Source organism: Jaculus jaculus, chromosome 4 (genome assembly GCF_020740685.1).
Source record: "Jaculus jaculus isolate mJacJac1 chromosome 4, mJacJac1.mat.Y.cur, whole genome shotgun sequence".
NCBI lineage: Eukaryota > Metazoa > Chordata > Mammalia > Rodentia > Dipodidae > Jaculus > Jaculus jaculus.
This window is the reverse complement of record NC_059105.1, coordinates 88,290,408-88,305,608: the sequence shown is the minus strand read 5'-3', so window position 1 is coordinate 88,305,608 and position 15,201 is coordinate 88,290,408. Positions and strand designations below refer to the sequence as shown.

The following is a 15,201-nucleotide window of genomic DNA, read 5'->3' as shown; positions in this document are numbered from 1 at the left end:
ATCACCATTACCACCCTGTTAATGGTGCCGCACAGTCATCACCAACCTTTCCACAGCACAGCTTGTACCACAGAGTGACACAGCCTTCACTGAGGACATCCACATGGACTCACAGAACCACATTCTACAAAAAGATTTTTACTATTAAAAAATTTAAAAAAAAAACAGGCAAGAGATCTCAAAACAAAGTTCTTGGTGGGAATATTACTAAGAAGTTATTCCTATTGCACATACATAATAGCAAACAGTACCCACATTTTAAGGAATTTTCACATATTAACTAACTTAATCATCAAAACAACCAAGAAATAAGGTTATTCCTATGATTTTGTTTTGTTTTGTTTTGTTTTGTTTTTCTAGGTCGGGTCTCACTCTAGCCCAAGCTGACGTGGAATGCACTATGGAGTCTCAGGGTAGCCTCAAACTCACAGCAGTCCTCCTACCTTTGCCTCCTAAATGCTGGGATTAAAGGCATGTGCCACCACTCCCGGCAGCTATGATTATTTTTATTATTGACATTTCAAGGACAATAAATCAAGACACAGGAAATTTAAAAGATGTTCCCGGGGACATAGCTAAGCATGTGGGATCTGGGACTCAACCTGGGAAGTCCAGCACTGAGATGACTTTTAATCACAACCCAATCACACTGCATTACTGTTACATAACACAACGTTTTAAAAACAAAGTAGTAACTTGGTACTTTCATGGCTGGTAGATATGCTCAATAAAGGCAAAAGTGTTAAAGTTTCTCGGAGACTTAAAAACATTGAAAAGCACTTTTAGCTACAACCATATCATTCACCCAAATCTCAACCAAACAATTGAGAGCAGTCACCTTGAAGGTCAGAATCTTTTTCCTAGATGATGCTTTGGGTTAAAAATAAAAGAGAGCTTAAGTAGTAATAAAAAGTATTTTTGAAAGTCAAAATAAGGGGGCTAGACAGATGGCTCAACAGTTAAGACACTTGCTCGCAAAGCCTAACAACCTGGGTTTGATTCCCCAGTACCCATGTAAAGCCAAATGCACAAGGTAGCTTATGCATCTGGAGTTTATTTATAAGCTGCTAGATGCCCTGGCATGCCCATTTTCTCCCTCTCTCTCTCTCTTTCAGTCTGCAAATAAATATATATACATACATACATACATAGAGATAGATAGATAGATAGATAGATAGATAGACAGACAGATAGATAGATATAGTAAAGAAAGATAATAAATGCATTTAACTATGTATTAAGAAAAGTTAATATAATATAAATATTTTATATAATAAATAAATGTAAAAGTAAATGTATAACATCTAAATAAGTGTTTAAAAAGTCAAAATGAGATAACTACAAACTCTTGACTAATAGCTACAGATGTTCACATCAGGGCATCATCTTTATATCAATTACTATAAATACAAAAAGCTAAAAGTAAACCCAAAGTATCCTGTCTTACTTATATTTATTTATTTACTTATTTTGGCTTTTATCAGACAGGCTCTTTTTATGTTGTCCAGGCTGGCCTTAAACTCATAGCAATCCTTCTGACTCTCAACCTTGTCTTTTAAATATAAGATTTCTCAATATTTCTGGGGGCAAACTTAGAAAACAGAATGTGAGATGTGTGTGGTCCTGACAGTGTGACATCATTTAAGTTTATGATGAAAACTGATGCCCTACCCTGATGTTCTTTAAAAGGCATGGAAATGCAGAGCAGCAACAAGTACTGAGCTACTTAGTTACTGAAAATTACTTTGTGAGCTATCAAGGCTTTCAATCTACCAATAATACTGTAAAATAAACATCACAGTTTTATCTCAGTTTCACACTCTTCAAAATCTTTAAAAGTTCAAAGTCTAAAGTATAAAAATCTGCACCTCCCAGTCTGCTGTCATTATCTGTTTTCTGTGAACTATAATTCCCTTGGGCCTGCCTCCTCAGCTGTGGCCTTCCAGTTTCCTGTCCTCAGGATGTGAGGTACATGCATCTAGTCTACCCCTTCTGAAACTGTTGGCTACAAGCCAGTTCGGGTTCACATAACTGAACATGTAAGCTATAAAAATTTAGCAAGGGTAAAAGGTTTTCTGATCACACACAATCAAAAATTAATTCACAAACCAGCCATGTTGCATGACATGACTTCACTGTAGCTTTGGTCACCTACACCACATGAAAATACTCACTTGGTACTATATATGCCATTATGGCATGCAGTGCCAATGAATGCTGCCTGTAACACCTCAGCTCAGACTCATAATTATTGTATATTGTTAATTACAGTGTTTTTACTCACATACCAAGTTATCTGCTCTTATAGAAACAATGCTTTAATTACAGAAAACAGACTTTTTAAAAATTATGAATTATTGAGTTTAATTAGGGAGTAATCATAATTAGTGAAGTTTACTTAAAGGAAATTGATATCTAGGAAAAGGCTGGAATAGTAGAAAGCAGACTTTTAATATTTTCCTACCATCATTCCTCAGCATGTATCAAGTTAATATATCTTTAGATTACTTTATAGAAATTTAGCAGGATTGTTAGAAGGTTTGATCTTAAAAATTGCTATTTGATTAGAAGCTGCCAAGAGCTCTACATGAAAGGAGACAAACATGTCCTCCAAGACTCAGGGAATGATGCAGAAGAGGGAGATGGAAAGAATGTAAGAGCCACAGGGTGGGAAGATACATTTTGAGATATTGCTCACTCCACATGGACTAACTGGTGCATTCATGTCCCCATAGTGATTACCCATAACTCCACTCAGAGGGGCCCTCAGCGGAGCGGGGGCAGGGAAGAGGTGATATAAAAATGTAACTCGGTAAGAATATGACCAATTTGTAATACATTTATATGTTAAAGTTCTCAATAAAAATTTTAAAACTTGCTGTTCAATTTTAAAAAATTATTAAGTGAATTTTGGCTTGGCATTAGGGCAGAATTTTCAGCAATATTTGAAACAGCTCTAAACATACTTCACCCATTTTATACTATGTATTTATGCAAAGCAGAATTGATTATGGAATCAAAAATGAAAATACTGATCAACTCTGAAAAACATTAAAGATGTTCTATGTCCTGCAGTATCAAATATTCATCCATGATTTAATTCTTTATGTAAAGATAAACAAGTACATCTAGCCCATTAGTATGCCAATTTGCTTTAGTTCTTAATAGATGATAAAATTTTATGTATGCCAAAGAACTGTTAAAATAAATTTTTTATGATTCATTAATAGTAAATACTTAATTTGTATACCTACTTTACATAGCTATATTCTCAGGGTGGTATAAAAATTTCTCAGGCAGAAAGAGGTTACAAGTAGGAAAAGTTTAATAAGCCTGTTATCACAATGTCTCCTTCTACAGTGGCAGGTTAGTGTCACAACCCTCTGTGACTGACAGAAACATCAAAAGGGCACCCAAATTCAGCTGTTTTAAACAGAATTCAGATCTGTAGAGCTTTCTGGATCCAATTTTAACTTAATTTCATGGCTGTATAAGCTCATGGCATGACTATTATTTGAAAGGACAAGTGGGAGAAGAGAATAAAAAACAATCGCCAGTGTAGTCATGTTTTCTTCTCCTCTGGTCGTCATGTTTACCTAGGGAAGGAACATTAATGGGGAGATGGAGAATATGAGATATCCCTGAAAGACTCATATACTGGGGGCTAGATGATGAGCTTTGGGTAGTAGGTGGGTCCTCAGGGCTTTGATCTAATTAATAGTCATCTCTTTAAAAAAATAAATGTGTTTATTTACTTATTTTTGGTGTGCAAGTGCACGGATATGAGTGTGGATGTACACATGCTACAGGGCCCATGTAGAGGTCAGAGGACAATGTGTGGGTCAGTCCACATCTTCTGCCTCGTGGTTTTTGATGCAAGGTCTCTGTCTCCTGTTTCTGCACCCTATCCAGCTGTAGATACACTGGGATTAGAGAAACTTGCCATAGCTCTTGGCTTTTATGTAGGGTCTTGGGGGGGGGAGGTCTGAACTGAGATACTTAGAGTTGCATGGCAAACGCTTTATTTACTGGGCTGTCTCCCCAGCCCTAGTATCATCTCATGGTGGAGTCATAAGGTGATGATGTTACTGCAAAGTAGTCAAAAGTAGGAGGTAAAGCTGCTCTCACTCTTGGTCAGATGATATGGTATATTTTACAGATGGCAGAGAAGATGGAGGGAGCTGAGATCCATCAATAAGACAAGATAACTGACTGCCCGCCACGAGATTGGCTACCTCTTCCACATCTGCCAGGGCCCAGGAGAACCCACAGCGGAAGCAGTGCCATGAACACTGCCTTTACTGCTAACCTGGCAACCAGCTTCAGGTTGATGGTGACAGACTTGGTGACCAAGAAAAACCTATCAAAGCAGAAATCAGACTGTCAACAGGCCTGCTCTGGCTCAGAAACACTGCAGAAGAGAGGGCAGAAAGACTGTAAGAGCCACAGAGTAGGTGAAAAAATCCTGAGCCTCAGTTCCCACCTTCCCACTGTCCCTTGGGAACTTACTAAGGCCTTCATGATCCCACAGTGACTCCCGTAACCCCACTGAAAAGGTTCTCTTAGGAAACAGGAACAGAGATGGAACAAAAGAGTATAATCTGTTTAAATAAATAAATAAATAATAAAGTAGGAGGTAGAACTTACTTGAATCAAGTAGGTCACTTGGGACATGTCCCATGAAGATGAGGGTCATATCCTGCCCTGGCCCTTTCCTGTGTTCCCTTTTCCAAGCTATCATGATGGAACTTTTGTTCCTCTGACACACATTCCTACCACCATGACACTCTGCCCAAACACATGAGGCTGAGCAACCATGGATAGAACCCTCTGAAACCATGAGCCAAAGTAAGTGTTCTCCCCTGGAATTATCCCCTTGGGTATTCTGTTAACAAGGCAAAGGAAACTAACGCAGCTCATCTCAACTAAGAAAAAACCAGGAAAGGTAACACAGGCACCTGGGTCAGGTGATGGGTAACCCTAACATATCCCTCAATCACCCCAATATGGAAAATTAACAAAAAAGTGACAGGACTGGTGGCTCAAGAGTAGCAAATTTATGGGGTATAGTCAAGTTTAAGGCATTTCTCTCTTTAATTTTAGGAAAATTATATCTGAAAATCACTTGAATATAGATTTTAGAAATCTATCATTTCTAAGAATTGATTAAAGAAAAGGCTCTGTTTGTCATTTACTGACAAAATTCCAAAATAGCTCAGCAGAGTAAAACAAGTTAATTTTCCCAGTCAGATTTCTAACACAAACCAGGAGTAGCATTTGACTAACTTCTCTGACCAATGGTACCAATATCTAGTCCTTAGACTCTTACAAACCAGTTCTCATTGCCTAGAAATAGGCCATGAAGACCTTCTGCCCCAGAACGGATACTCTGATCCACCAAACCACAAAGACCTTTGGGCTTGTTTCCAAAAGAAATCCAATCCTAAATATCCCTAGAGCTGTTTTCTGAAGGCTTTTAAACACATAAATCTTCCTGTTTGAAGTTCATCCTCCTCTCTAGCAAGCACAAGAACATATCTTCATATTTAAAATAACTTTATCATATCTTTGAAAGTGGCACTCACCTATCCTTTTGTGAATGTGTTGCCTTTTAACCCTCTTGGGTATCTTTCTTCATCTCAAAAGCAGTTAATTTTCCTTGCCCAAAAGCTCTGTGGTAGAAATCTCCCACTTAGCATTAACCATCAATTAGCAAAGCATGGAGCATATCTGTATGTGAATGTATGTGATATATAAGTGTGCACAATGTATATGCATGTGTAGGAACACAGACATTTAGACAAACATACACAGTTACACAGCTTACTGAAATTAATAGTTTAAATAACTGACATATAATTATCTTTATCATAATGTATAGGTACATAGATTTAAATATGTGCTTTTATACATGCATTCAAACATAACACAGAGATTGTAATTTATAAATTTTACCTTCACTTTAACTTTTACAGCTACACTATTTTTAGCAGTATTAATATTCATACTATGGCTCCTTTCTGGGATTAAAAATATTTAAGAAATCTATTTTCCTCTGTAGCAAATGCCTTGGATTACAACCTGACTATCTTTCCCACTGACGAAGGTAATGCCACTCTCTCTCTGAATTCTTTAGAATCTAAGCATTTGGAAATGGAATCAACTGTGTCTGAGAAATCAAGTACTGATTCCATGTGCAGCTAACTCTGGCTTTACTTGACAAAATACCCAATATTTAATCAAATAAGAGCAACATGTGACACCAGGATACAATACACAGACAGCAGTCTGTGAAGGACTGACATGTAACAGTAAGTGGTGGTGATCACAAAGTGGTAGGTTTCAGGCCATTTGGGGGGGGGGCGCAGCCCTTCAGGACTCCTTCCATGTATATCCATAAGAATATTCCTCTTGTTACTTATATAATAAAAATCCTAAATGAAAAAATACATCCATTCCTAGTTATTCCACAACACATCAAAATACACCACGGACCCATTTTTAAAGCATCTACACACCACGGAACAGATCTATTAAAAAATCTACTGTGAAGGAGACAGAGATACATAGTATCTAGTGAGAAACATCTTGGCCACCAGGACCTGCATTAAGATACACTGGAGGCAGTAAGCATAGGGTGCTTGGAAATTCCTATGTAGGAGTCAGAGGAAAGTCTGTGTGCCTGAGCCACTGTAAGTGCTCTGCTGTCCACATAGGCTCCCTTCAAGTGCACACTCAACTGTCTATGCCGGGGTGACGTGAGGAATAATGTGAGGCTGGAGTTGCAGCTCAGCTGCAATCTTACCTAGAGCAATACACAAGGCCCTGGGTTTCAGCCCAAGAACAACCAGAAAAAAGGAAAGAGTAATGTGATGCTGTACATGAAATCATAAAGGACCTTGCTTGCAGGGGAGGGCAGTAAGGGATCTTTTTTATTTTCTTATAATTGGGAATGATCCTGATTTTTAACCCCTGGAAACTAGAGCAGAAGTTAACAGACTTTCCAAACAAACTTCCTGGGGCTCACGAATCTCAAGTGCCCAGATGCAAGTGTGTGTCAGCATGTTTCTTATGTCTAATATATATAGAATGTGGGATACAAAGGCTTCAGGCTTCTATCTAGGGTGCTAGGTGGATAATATCTATCTGTGGGCCAGATGCTTAAGAAAGACTTCACATCATACAGTGCCAAAATCTCTCTCATAGCATGTGGATGAGAAATGGTAACAGTGTATATTAATGCTTTATTCTTACTTAGAATAAAATACCTGTCCCTAGGCAAGATGATCTTCTTACAGGATTATTGTGTGGCCACACTGAATAATCACGTGCCACATGCCAGCCCCATACATCCCACAAGGGGATATTTAGCAGCATAGAGCGGTAGGGCATATGCAGATGGCTCCCCAGCCCCCACCCCCCCCAAAAAAAGTGCCGTTCTCAGCTCTTAGTGCCTCGGGCTGCGGCTGGTCACCTGAGAGAAGCCTTTCCATGCCTATCCACCAGACCTGTTCCGACAGTTCTGCTTCAAGCTGGGCAACCCCCACACTTACAGCCATAAATGCATTGGCACTGAGAAACACTGCTGAGGATGTGGCACTCCAGGTGTGGCTTTATCTGTCACTTCACCGGCTCAGCTATTTAGGCCTAGTCTTCTCCATTGGCTTGAAGCTCTGTTCACACCATCTTGGGCAACACATCACATTATTCTTCCTTATGAAAACAAATAAACTCAAGTGAGCATTCAGAGTCAGGTCAGCCCTCCGATCATCGCTGTCTTCCCCTCTGATTTATTGCCATGATTCCCATCCCCACCCCCCACAAGCCTCCTGGACATTCAACAGAGGACTGGCCAGATGTCTTCCTTCACTCCTCAGGCTGTCCACCTTCCTCACCTCCGAGGACAGGCACAGTCTCAGGAGCTCATCCTGCTGGCCACCACTGAGTCACCAGGAACATAGCACTGCAGTCCCTAGCGCTATCCACCTTCAACTACTGTGCAAGTCAGCCGCTGCACTCTTCCCTTCCCACCCTACAGAAAAATGCTGCTGTCCTGTAACACAGATGCTTTCGTACTTATAATGGCTCCCCTCTGAACCAGTGCATCTGACATTTATACAGTTCTAGAGAACAAGGAGATGGATACATTAGTTCCTAGGTGACCGTTCACAGCAGCTGGTTTCTAAAGGCATTTTTGGAAGGAAAAAAAAAAAAGTCCACTTCAGTGCAACACACTGACCAAGTTTAAAATTCATGGTCAAAAATAAAACTTACAATTCAATTAAAGCATCACGTGTTTCATAACTGAGTGTAGAGACAGCGTGTGAGAAAGAGTCAGGCCTCAAGAATCCAGCCAGGGAAGGGGGTGAACGAACTGCTGGAGTTGTCTCTTCCACTCTTCAAACCCCACCTGCAAGTGTGGACCTCTTGATATCAGCCCCCAGTGTTTCAGACTACAATCCCTTGCAATGAGCTGCCAGTCTGGTCTTTTACGAGGATGCTGAGCAACATGCAGAGAGACTTTGCAGAAGCAGAGTTGAGTTAGAGCTAACACAGACAGGAAGGAAAAATGGAATGCCTTATCAGAACCTTTTTATCTCTTGTGAATAGCACATCATTGGGTATATAGATTTACATTGACGTATACCATAGGGTGCTCTCTCTCTCTTGCTCACTCGCTCGCTCGCTCTTTCTCTCTCTCTCATGTAGTTATAATTTGTTTATTGGGTGGTTTAGCCAGAGAACCTTATATAACACATTCCTGTTTTGGATGTAGCAACATGTATGGCATTGCATTCATATAAAATTCCAACTCCTCACTGCGTGTCCCAGGAGCCACCCCCATATCCTACCTTGCAAGGTTTCTAGGTAACTGATGAAAAAAAGAGGTACTACCAACAAGAGTAAAAAGAAAGATTCAGTTATCAGTCTTAACCTATATTTTAAAGCTAGCATTCTGTGCTACAATTTCAGAAAGCCATTTCATCCTAATTTTAATAGACTGCATGAAGCTGACCTATCAGGGGAAAGGAGTCCAGTTTTCTAAGCCCAAACACACACGTGAGTCCACTTTGGTGTTCCAGGGTAGAGTACAGGGACACTACCTACTTACTGGCTCTGCACTGGGCTCTTGTGTGGCCACAACCCGTGAATCTGATTTCCTTAACAAAGAAGCATGAGATCCGCACTGTTTGTTTGACCAGAAAGCACATAATACAGTTATAGCTTAGAAACTTCCATTCATGCTAGCTCAACAAACAATGTGTATTATATAATGAATGAGTCTTTTCTATGAACCCTGCCTGCTATGAGAAAACAGAGGTACTTTCTGCATAGTTTAAAACAGTCTACAAGGGGCAGTTACCCCTCATGAGATCAACCGTGAGACCAGTAACATAAAAATCCCAACACCCTGCACTCTTAGATGCCTTCGCTATCACTCTAATTTCACTTTGGCTTGACAATAAATAATTTCAATTAACTGGAAACTACATGGAAGATATTTACACAGCAGCCAACAATCACCCGAGTGATGTTGGCTTTCAGCTCCATGTTCCCTGCGTTGCCTAAGGAATGGGGTGGAGGGGTGGTAGTGGGAGGAGGGAGAGGAGGGGAGAAGGAATCAGCTATCTATGAAATACTTACAGCCTCCGAGTCTTCAGTTCCATGCAGGTACAAATTGTCATACATGGAGGTCTGATAATCCACAGCACCTCTCTTAAGGCAAAAACAAAATTGCTGCAGAAACCACAGCCAGAGCTGAGGAAGAAAAGGCCTCAGTGGCAGAACTGGCTGCCTTATCAATTCCTGTGGATTTACCAGGCAAGATGCTATTCATCCATTCACATCACACAGGGTGAGGTTATCCCCAGAGGCAGTCCAGACCTGGCATTTTATCTGCCTTCCCAATACAGAGCATAAAAAGCAAAAGCCTTCCTCAACCACAGACTGGTGACTGAGCTAGGAAAGCGGCCTCTGATTGGCTCGGCTTCCCTGCTTCAGTCAGCTGAAGAGCAAGCGTTCCCAGGGAGAGTGGAGGGTGACTCGGAGCATCCTCCCCAGCAAAGAGCTGCTTCCTGTTTCGCTGTATTGTTAGTTCTACAATAAACACTCTGGAATATCCAAAAGGCTGTTTGAATGTTTGGAAAGGCCAGCTATTGAATGCTCTGAACATAGCCACTCATCCTCTTGATTAAATTCACCACTAGAGGAGAGTGAAGGAGAGACTTTATTTTCGAAGAATATTGTGTGAAGACAGGAGAACAGATACTAATCTCCATCCAACATCTGTAGTTAACAGCTGTGATTTAAGTCAAAAGGATACTGTCATACAGAATTTTGTTCGAAAAAATACCTAAGTGGGGGAAAACAGATAGAATAAACAGATGGTAAGATGTGCAGGATTTCTACAGTAAAAGTTTTTAATATGCTCAGTGAAATCTCTGTCAGAACTAGGGAAGTCTGAAAAGGAAGCCAAGAACCTCTCAATTTGGAGATGTACAATCATTGAATGTCTTTTTAGTTTAATTTGTTTAACTCCCTTCAGTAATAGTCAATGTTGTTGCTTAAATCTTTCATCTGTTTTTCCTGTGCTTAAACCTTTAATAGTCCAAAACAGCAATAAACTTTCCCTCAACTCGCACATAAAAGTCCTACTCTCACCAGGCGTGGTGGCGCACACCTGTAATCCCAGCACTCAGGAGGCAGAGGTAGGAGGATCGCGGTGAGTTCAAGGCCACCCTGAGACCACATAGTGAATTCCAGGTCAGCTTGGGCTAGAGCAAGACAATACCTCAAAAAAAAAAAAAAAAAAAAAAAAGAAGAAGAAGAAGAAGAAGAAGAAAAGTCCTACTCTCTCACCTTGCCCCTACCATATCACACTCAAGTTAACTGAGGACAAATTCTACAATTCTACAAATACAACCTGACACAGAACAACCCCAGATACATTGAGCTTTCTGTTCACCAGTAGCAAAACACAACTTTGAAAGAGAGCCCTATAGCCCACTGTAAAAGAAGCCAGCTAAATTCGGAAAGAAGTTGGTGTGGGGCAAAAATATGACACTTGATCTTAGCTGGAAGACCAAGAAGTGATGGGGGCGGGGGACAAAATAATCAGAAGAACTTGCATGAATCACTGGGATAAGAAATGACCCAGAAACTCCAGGGCTCTATGTCCAGAAACAACTTCAGCACTGATTAGTACAAGGGCCATAGGCCAGTCAGAACCTGCTTCTGTGAGCTTTGATTTCTTCACCAGCCAACCTAAGGTAAGAAATAATTCAGGGAAAGAACTTTGCAAGTCTAAAGTGCAACATAAACACTTATCAGTGACAACCCTGCTTTGTCAGCCAGAAGACATTGGCTGCAGTTCACAAGAGCTCAGCAAGGAGTCTATGGCAGGCCAGGACCTAGGACAGGAGGCCTGCCTTCTCACCATAGTCTATCTCAGAGAAACAAACCAGTCACCCAAGAGTTACCAATGCCAAGTACAGTGCATTCATTCTTCCAAGTCTGTACTCACCAGTTAATGTCATTTAATCACACACACCTGGAAAATAGCATCAAACTCTAGATGATGGCAAGGAAATTCAGAGGATGGTGAGCTAATTCAGGACATCATCTTTGAGAGTGTGCCTAGCAATGGAAAAGGTTGGATACTATCAACAGGATTCCACAGAGTGAAATCCTGAACAAGCTGTAACTGCTGACGGACGTGTGTGCTAGAGCGGGACATTGGCCAGGTGGAAACTCAGCTCCCCCAGCGCATTCAGCAAGAGGACTGGGGCAGAGAAACGCTAAGCTCAAATTTATGTGCAAGATTCTGTTGTTTCAATTAACTGTAGCCATACATTGAATGTTTTAACCACAATCTATAGAAACCTGATACCTTGCTCAAATTCTCCAGGTCAGGTCCTTAACTTTACTATTCCAGCTGAGAGTACAGATGTTTCCAGATTATTTCCACATGGAAAACAATTCAAGGGGAAGAAAGAGGCAGTCTGCTTTCAGAACTCGGCAACATGCGTTTCCCCTGCTGGGAAACTGCGCAGGGTGCCACTGCTCCCTTGCATTTGGCTGTCACGTAGCACTCCGCACAGCTGAGGCAGGCAAGGTTTCAAGGAAGAGCAGGACTCACTTCATGATCCACTCAGTGCTCGGTCTGCCAGTGTGACTGGAGCGAGGGGGTGTCAGTCAGTAGGAAGGCCCTGAGTCAAGCACAGCAGCGGTGGTTACTCCTGGCAAACCCACACCCCACTCAGCAAGGCGTGTGAGAAGAGAGGCATCAGGGCCAGGTTCAGGTTGTCTCTGCTGCTTCCCAGGAATTTACAAGAAAGGCCGGACTCAGAATCACAAACTGTTAGAGGACCCAGAAGTTATCTCATCCAGACTTTTCTTGTGCCCCTCCTAAAATAAACTGCCTGATTCAAAACCACATATTCTATACATATCCAGTTGGCTCACATTCTATACAATCTGAGTGGCTTCTTCCTTACTCTGCTCTACCCCCCAAATGCCAGCTCCTCTCTCTCTCTCTCTCTTGCTCGCTGGTTCATTCTTCCCCCTTTCTCCCTGTACTGCCTCTTATGCCCTCCTCCCCTCTTTCTCCTCTCTCTTTCTCCCTTCTTCTTCTGTCACATAGGTCTCACTTTATAGCCTACACTAGTGTGAAATTCAGGACCCTTATTCTTTCACCTCCTGGGTTCCAGGAGTATAGCCCCATACCATCACACCCTGCTTCCACTCCTCTCTTGGGGAGCTTTCAAGATGAGGGCTGAGGGGCAGTAGGCATACTCCCAAGGGGAATTTGGGAAAACACAGAAAGGGAACCAGAGTAGGAAAATATCCTGTGCTTTCCCACAGGGAGAAAAAAAAAAAAAATGTTAGTTTAATCAATAGCCATTTGGTCACCCAGAAGCTAAGAGCTGAAAATTAAACAACAGGTTGGAAAGTCAGTCTGTAGGATTTGGAACCTAGAAGTGTCACACCAACATATCACCTAAAGATCTTAACTCAGGTTCAGAGGAACCATGATGAGGGGCTTGGTTCTGGGCCCCCACAGAGGAGTTCAGGCATTCCCAGAAAAAAGAACTCCAAACCCTAGGCGGACTTAACATGGGCCACCTCTGTCTTAAGACCCTCTACGCCGAGGCCTAGCTGAGGGTTCCAATTTCCCATCTTTCAGTGGAAGAGACCAGTGAGTTTGTCAGGTTCAAGTTCCGAGGCCAAGTGTCATGGGTATCATACTCTTCCAAATAAGAGCTGGCAGGAACAAATGCGCAGTTGAGAAGATGAAAAGTGAGAGACTCCTTCCTCTGCTCATCTTCTCCCACATTAGACTTAACTGAGAACGTCTGACAGCTCTGGGTCTCCCCTGGCCTTGGCATGTCCCAGTTACTACACCACTGCATAGCCTCCTAAGCCACAGAGCCTACAGGGGCTGCCTCCAAGTCTGCTCTCTTGATTGATTTTGGCCCACTTCCTTTCTCTCTGCTTACAACAATGGCTTCAGTCAGAAGATCCCACACAGGGGACCTGGAAGATTCTTTCCCTAAATCTCATGGCAGGGAGTTTGTTCTTGGTATTTGACAGAAGCCTCAACTGAGCGCATGCAATGGAGGACACCGTGTGGCCCTCAGCACAGCAGCAACATGACTGGGCTTCCAATGGCACAACTTTCAGTTTGTCTCTGTTGGCTCCAGACTGAGACAGGGACTTGCTTTTTGTTACCCAGGGCTGGGCCTTGTGGCACAACAAACCCATGCACTTGATAGTGAAAACAGCAAGTATCTCCACTTGCTATTTCTTTGGCTAGGAAGGAAAAGAGGGCCAAATAGCCAAAAGTGAAATGATACACTATGAGATATAGGTAACTGATTAACACAAAAAGTGCAGACTTAGAAGCAAAAGAAAATTCTGCTCTGCCATTTTTTACCAAAATTTCTCTGGCATTTAAGTTTTCCAAGCCAATGTGGTTATGTACGCTATAGTAGCACCCCGAAAGGCCTAAAAAGGGGCAAAGGAACAATATGGGCACTCAGCATGGATTAGCCTTCTTGTTGGCTCCATGGACTGGAACACAAGGGAAATATTTTGCTGTTCATTTTTGCTTAAATTTACTCTGACCATGGTCTGATGGATGATTCACTTCTCTGCAAGTGCTCATGCACTTCTTTGCCTTGAGAACTCTGTAGTGGCATTGGAAGTGTTAACATCACACCACTGATTCCTTCCTGACTCTGTCCCCTGCAGGCAGATGGTCAGATGGTGGCAACAGGGCAGACAGGAGGATGAAAACCAAACAAAAATTCAAAACTATAAGACAGTACAAGACTGTGCGCTGGCAGTCTTTTGCTATAGTCCTGAGTTCGACCCTAGCCTTGCTATCTAGCAGGTAAATCCTTAAATCACTTTAAGCTTCCTCTGTAATGTGGCAAAAATATTAATTCCAAAACTAGTGAGTTAAGATATGTAAGGCACAGAGGAGGCAGAGTGGAAGGAAGCAGGCTGTGAACCCTGTCGGTGCAAAGGCCGCATGCACCCTCATTCTGCAGACAAGCACCTTTACCGGGTGAGCCATCTCGCCAGCCCAGCCCCACTCTGCTCTCTGTGCGAATGGCACTCCCCAGCACTGTGCAACGGGAACACTGTGGAGCAGGGTGCTTATAAGCCAAGTCCCGGGATCCAGGCTGCCTGCCTCTCCCAGCTGTGCCCCACCCCCGCTGGATATTCTGAACAAGCTATGTTGCCTTTCCAGGTCTCCATTTTCTCACTTGCAGATTAGAGACCTTCTTAGAGAGGCTCAGCAGGGTGCCTGCTGCAAGTTCAGTGCCGCGCGCACATTAGGCTGCCGAGGCAGTTCTTGTGATTGTTCCCAGCCTGGGATCAGCCTCAACTCCTGCTATGCTTTACCACTGGTAACACTGGCCCCAGCTACACGCTTGGCCCTGTCCTCACCTGCGCCCCTGGACTCACACTCCACAGCTGAGACCAGCATCCTGCCTCCTGTTGCCCTACTTAACTTCCTGCCAGCTCCTTCCGCCTGCCTCCCTGCTTTGATCTGGCCAGGCTCCTTGTGACTCCTCCTTATGCCGCTGCTGGCGTGCTCCTCCCGCTCTGACAACACCCTCCATTCGGAATCGCTCCTCTGTGCCTCCAGGTGTCCTCCATCCTCTCACGCTGGTATCTAATCGCCTACTT

General features: G+C 42.5%; 1 protein-coding gene and 1 pseudogene across 4 annotated transcripts in view; both read right to left on the bottom strand.

Moving 5' to 3' along the window:
• Window positions 1-4,741, bottom strand: part of LOC123460086 — a 36,015-nt pseudogene extending 31,274 nt beyond the window's left edge.
• Window positions 1-15,201, bottom strand: part of Cacnb4 (calcium voltage-gated channel auxiliary subunit beta 4) — a 294,252-nt gene that overhangs the window by 131,631 nt on the left and 147,420 nt on the right. Inside the window, exons 1-2 of one of the 4 annotated variants that reach the window (XM_004651840.2) lie at window positions 9,646-9,932; window positions 7,554-7,713 (exon numbers count right to left, since the gene is read on the bottom strand). The exons of 2 other annotated variants lie outside the window; for them this stretch is intronic. In XM_004651840.2, the coding sequence (XP_004651897.1) occupies window positions 7,554-7,559 (6 nt within the window). In that variant the 5' untranslated portion in view covers window positions 7,560-7,713; window positions 9,646-9,932. Of the gene's footprint in view, window positions 1-7,553; window positions 7,714-9,645; window positions 9,934-15,201 lie in introns of those variants that run through there. One more of the 4 variants, XM_004651839.2, reaches the window with a different exon arrangement.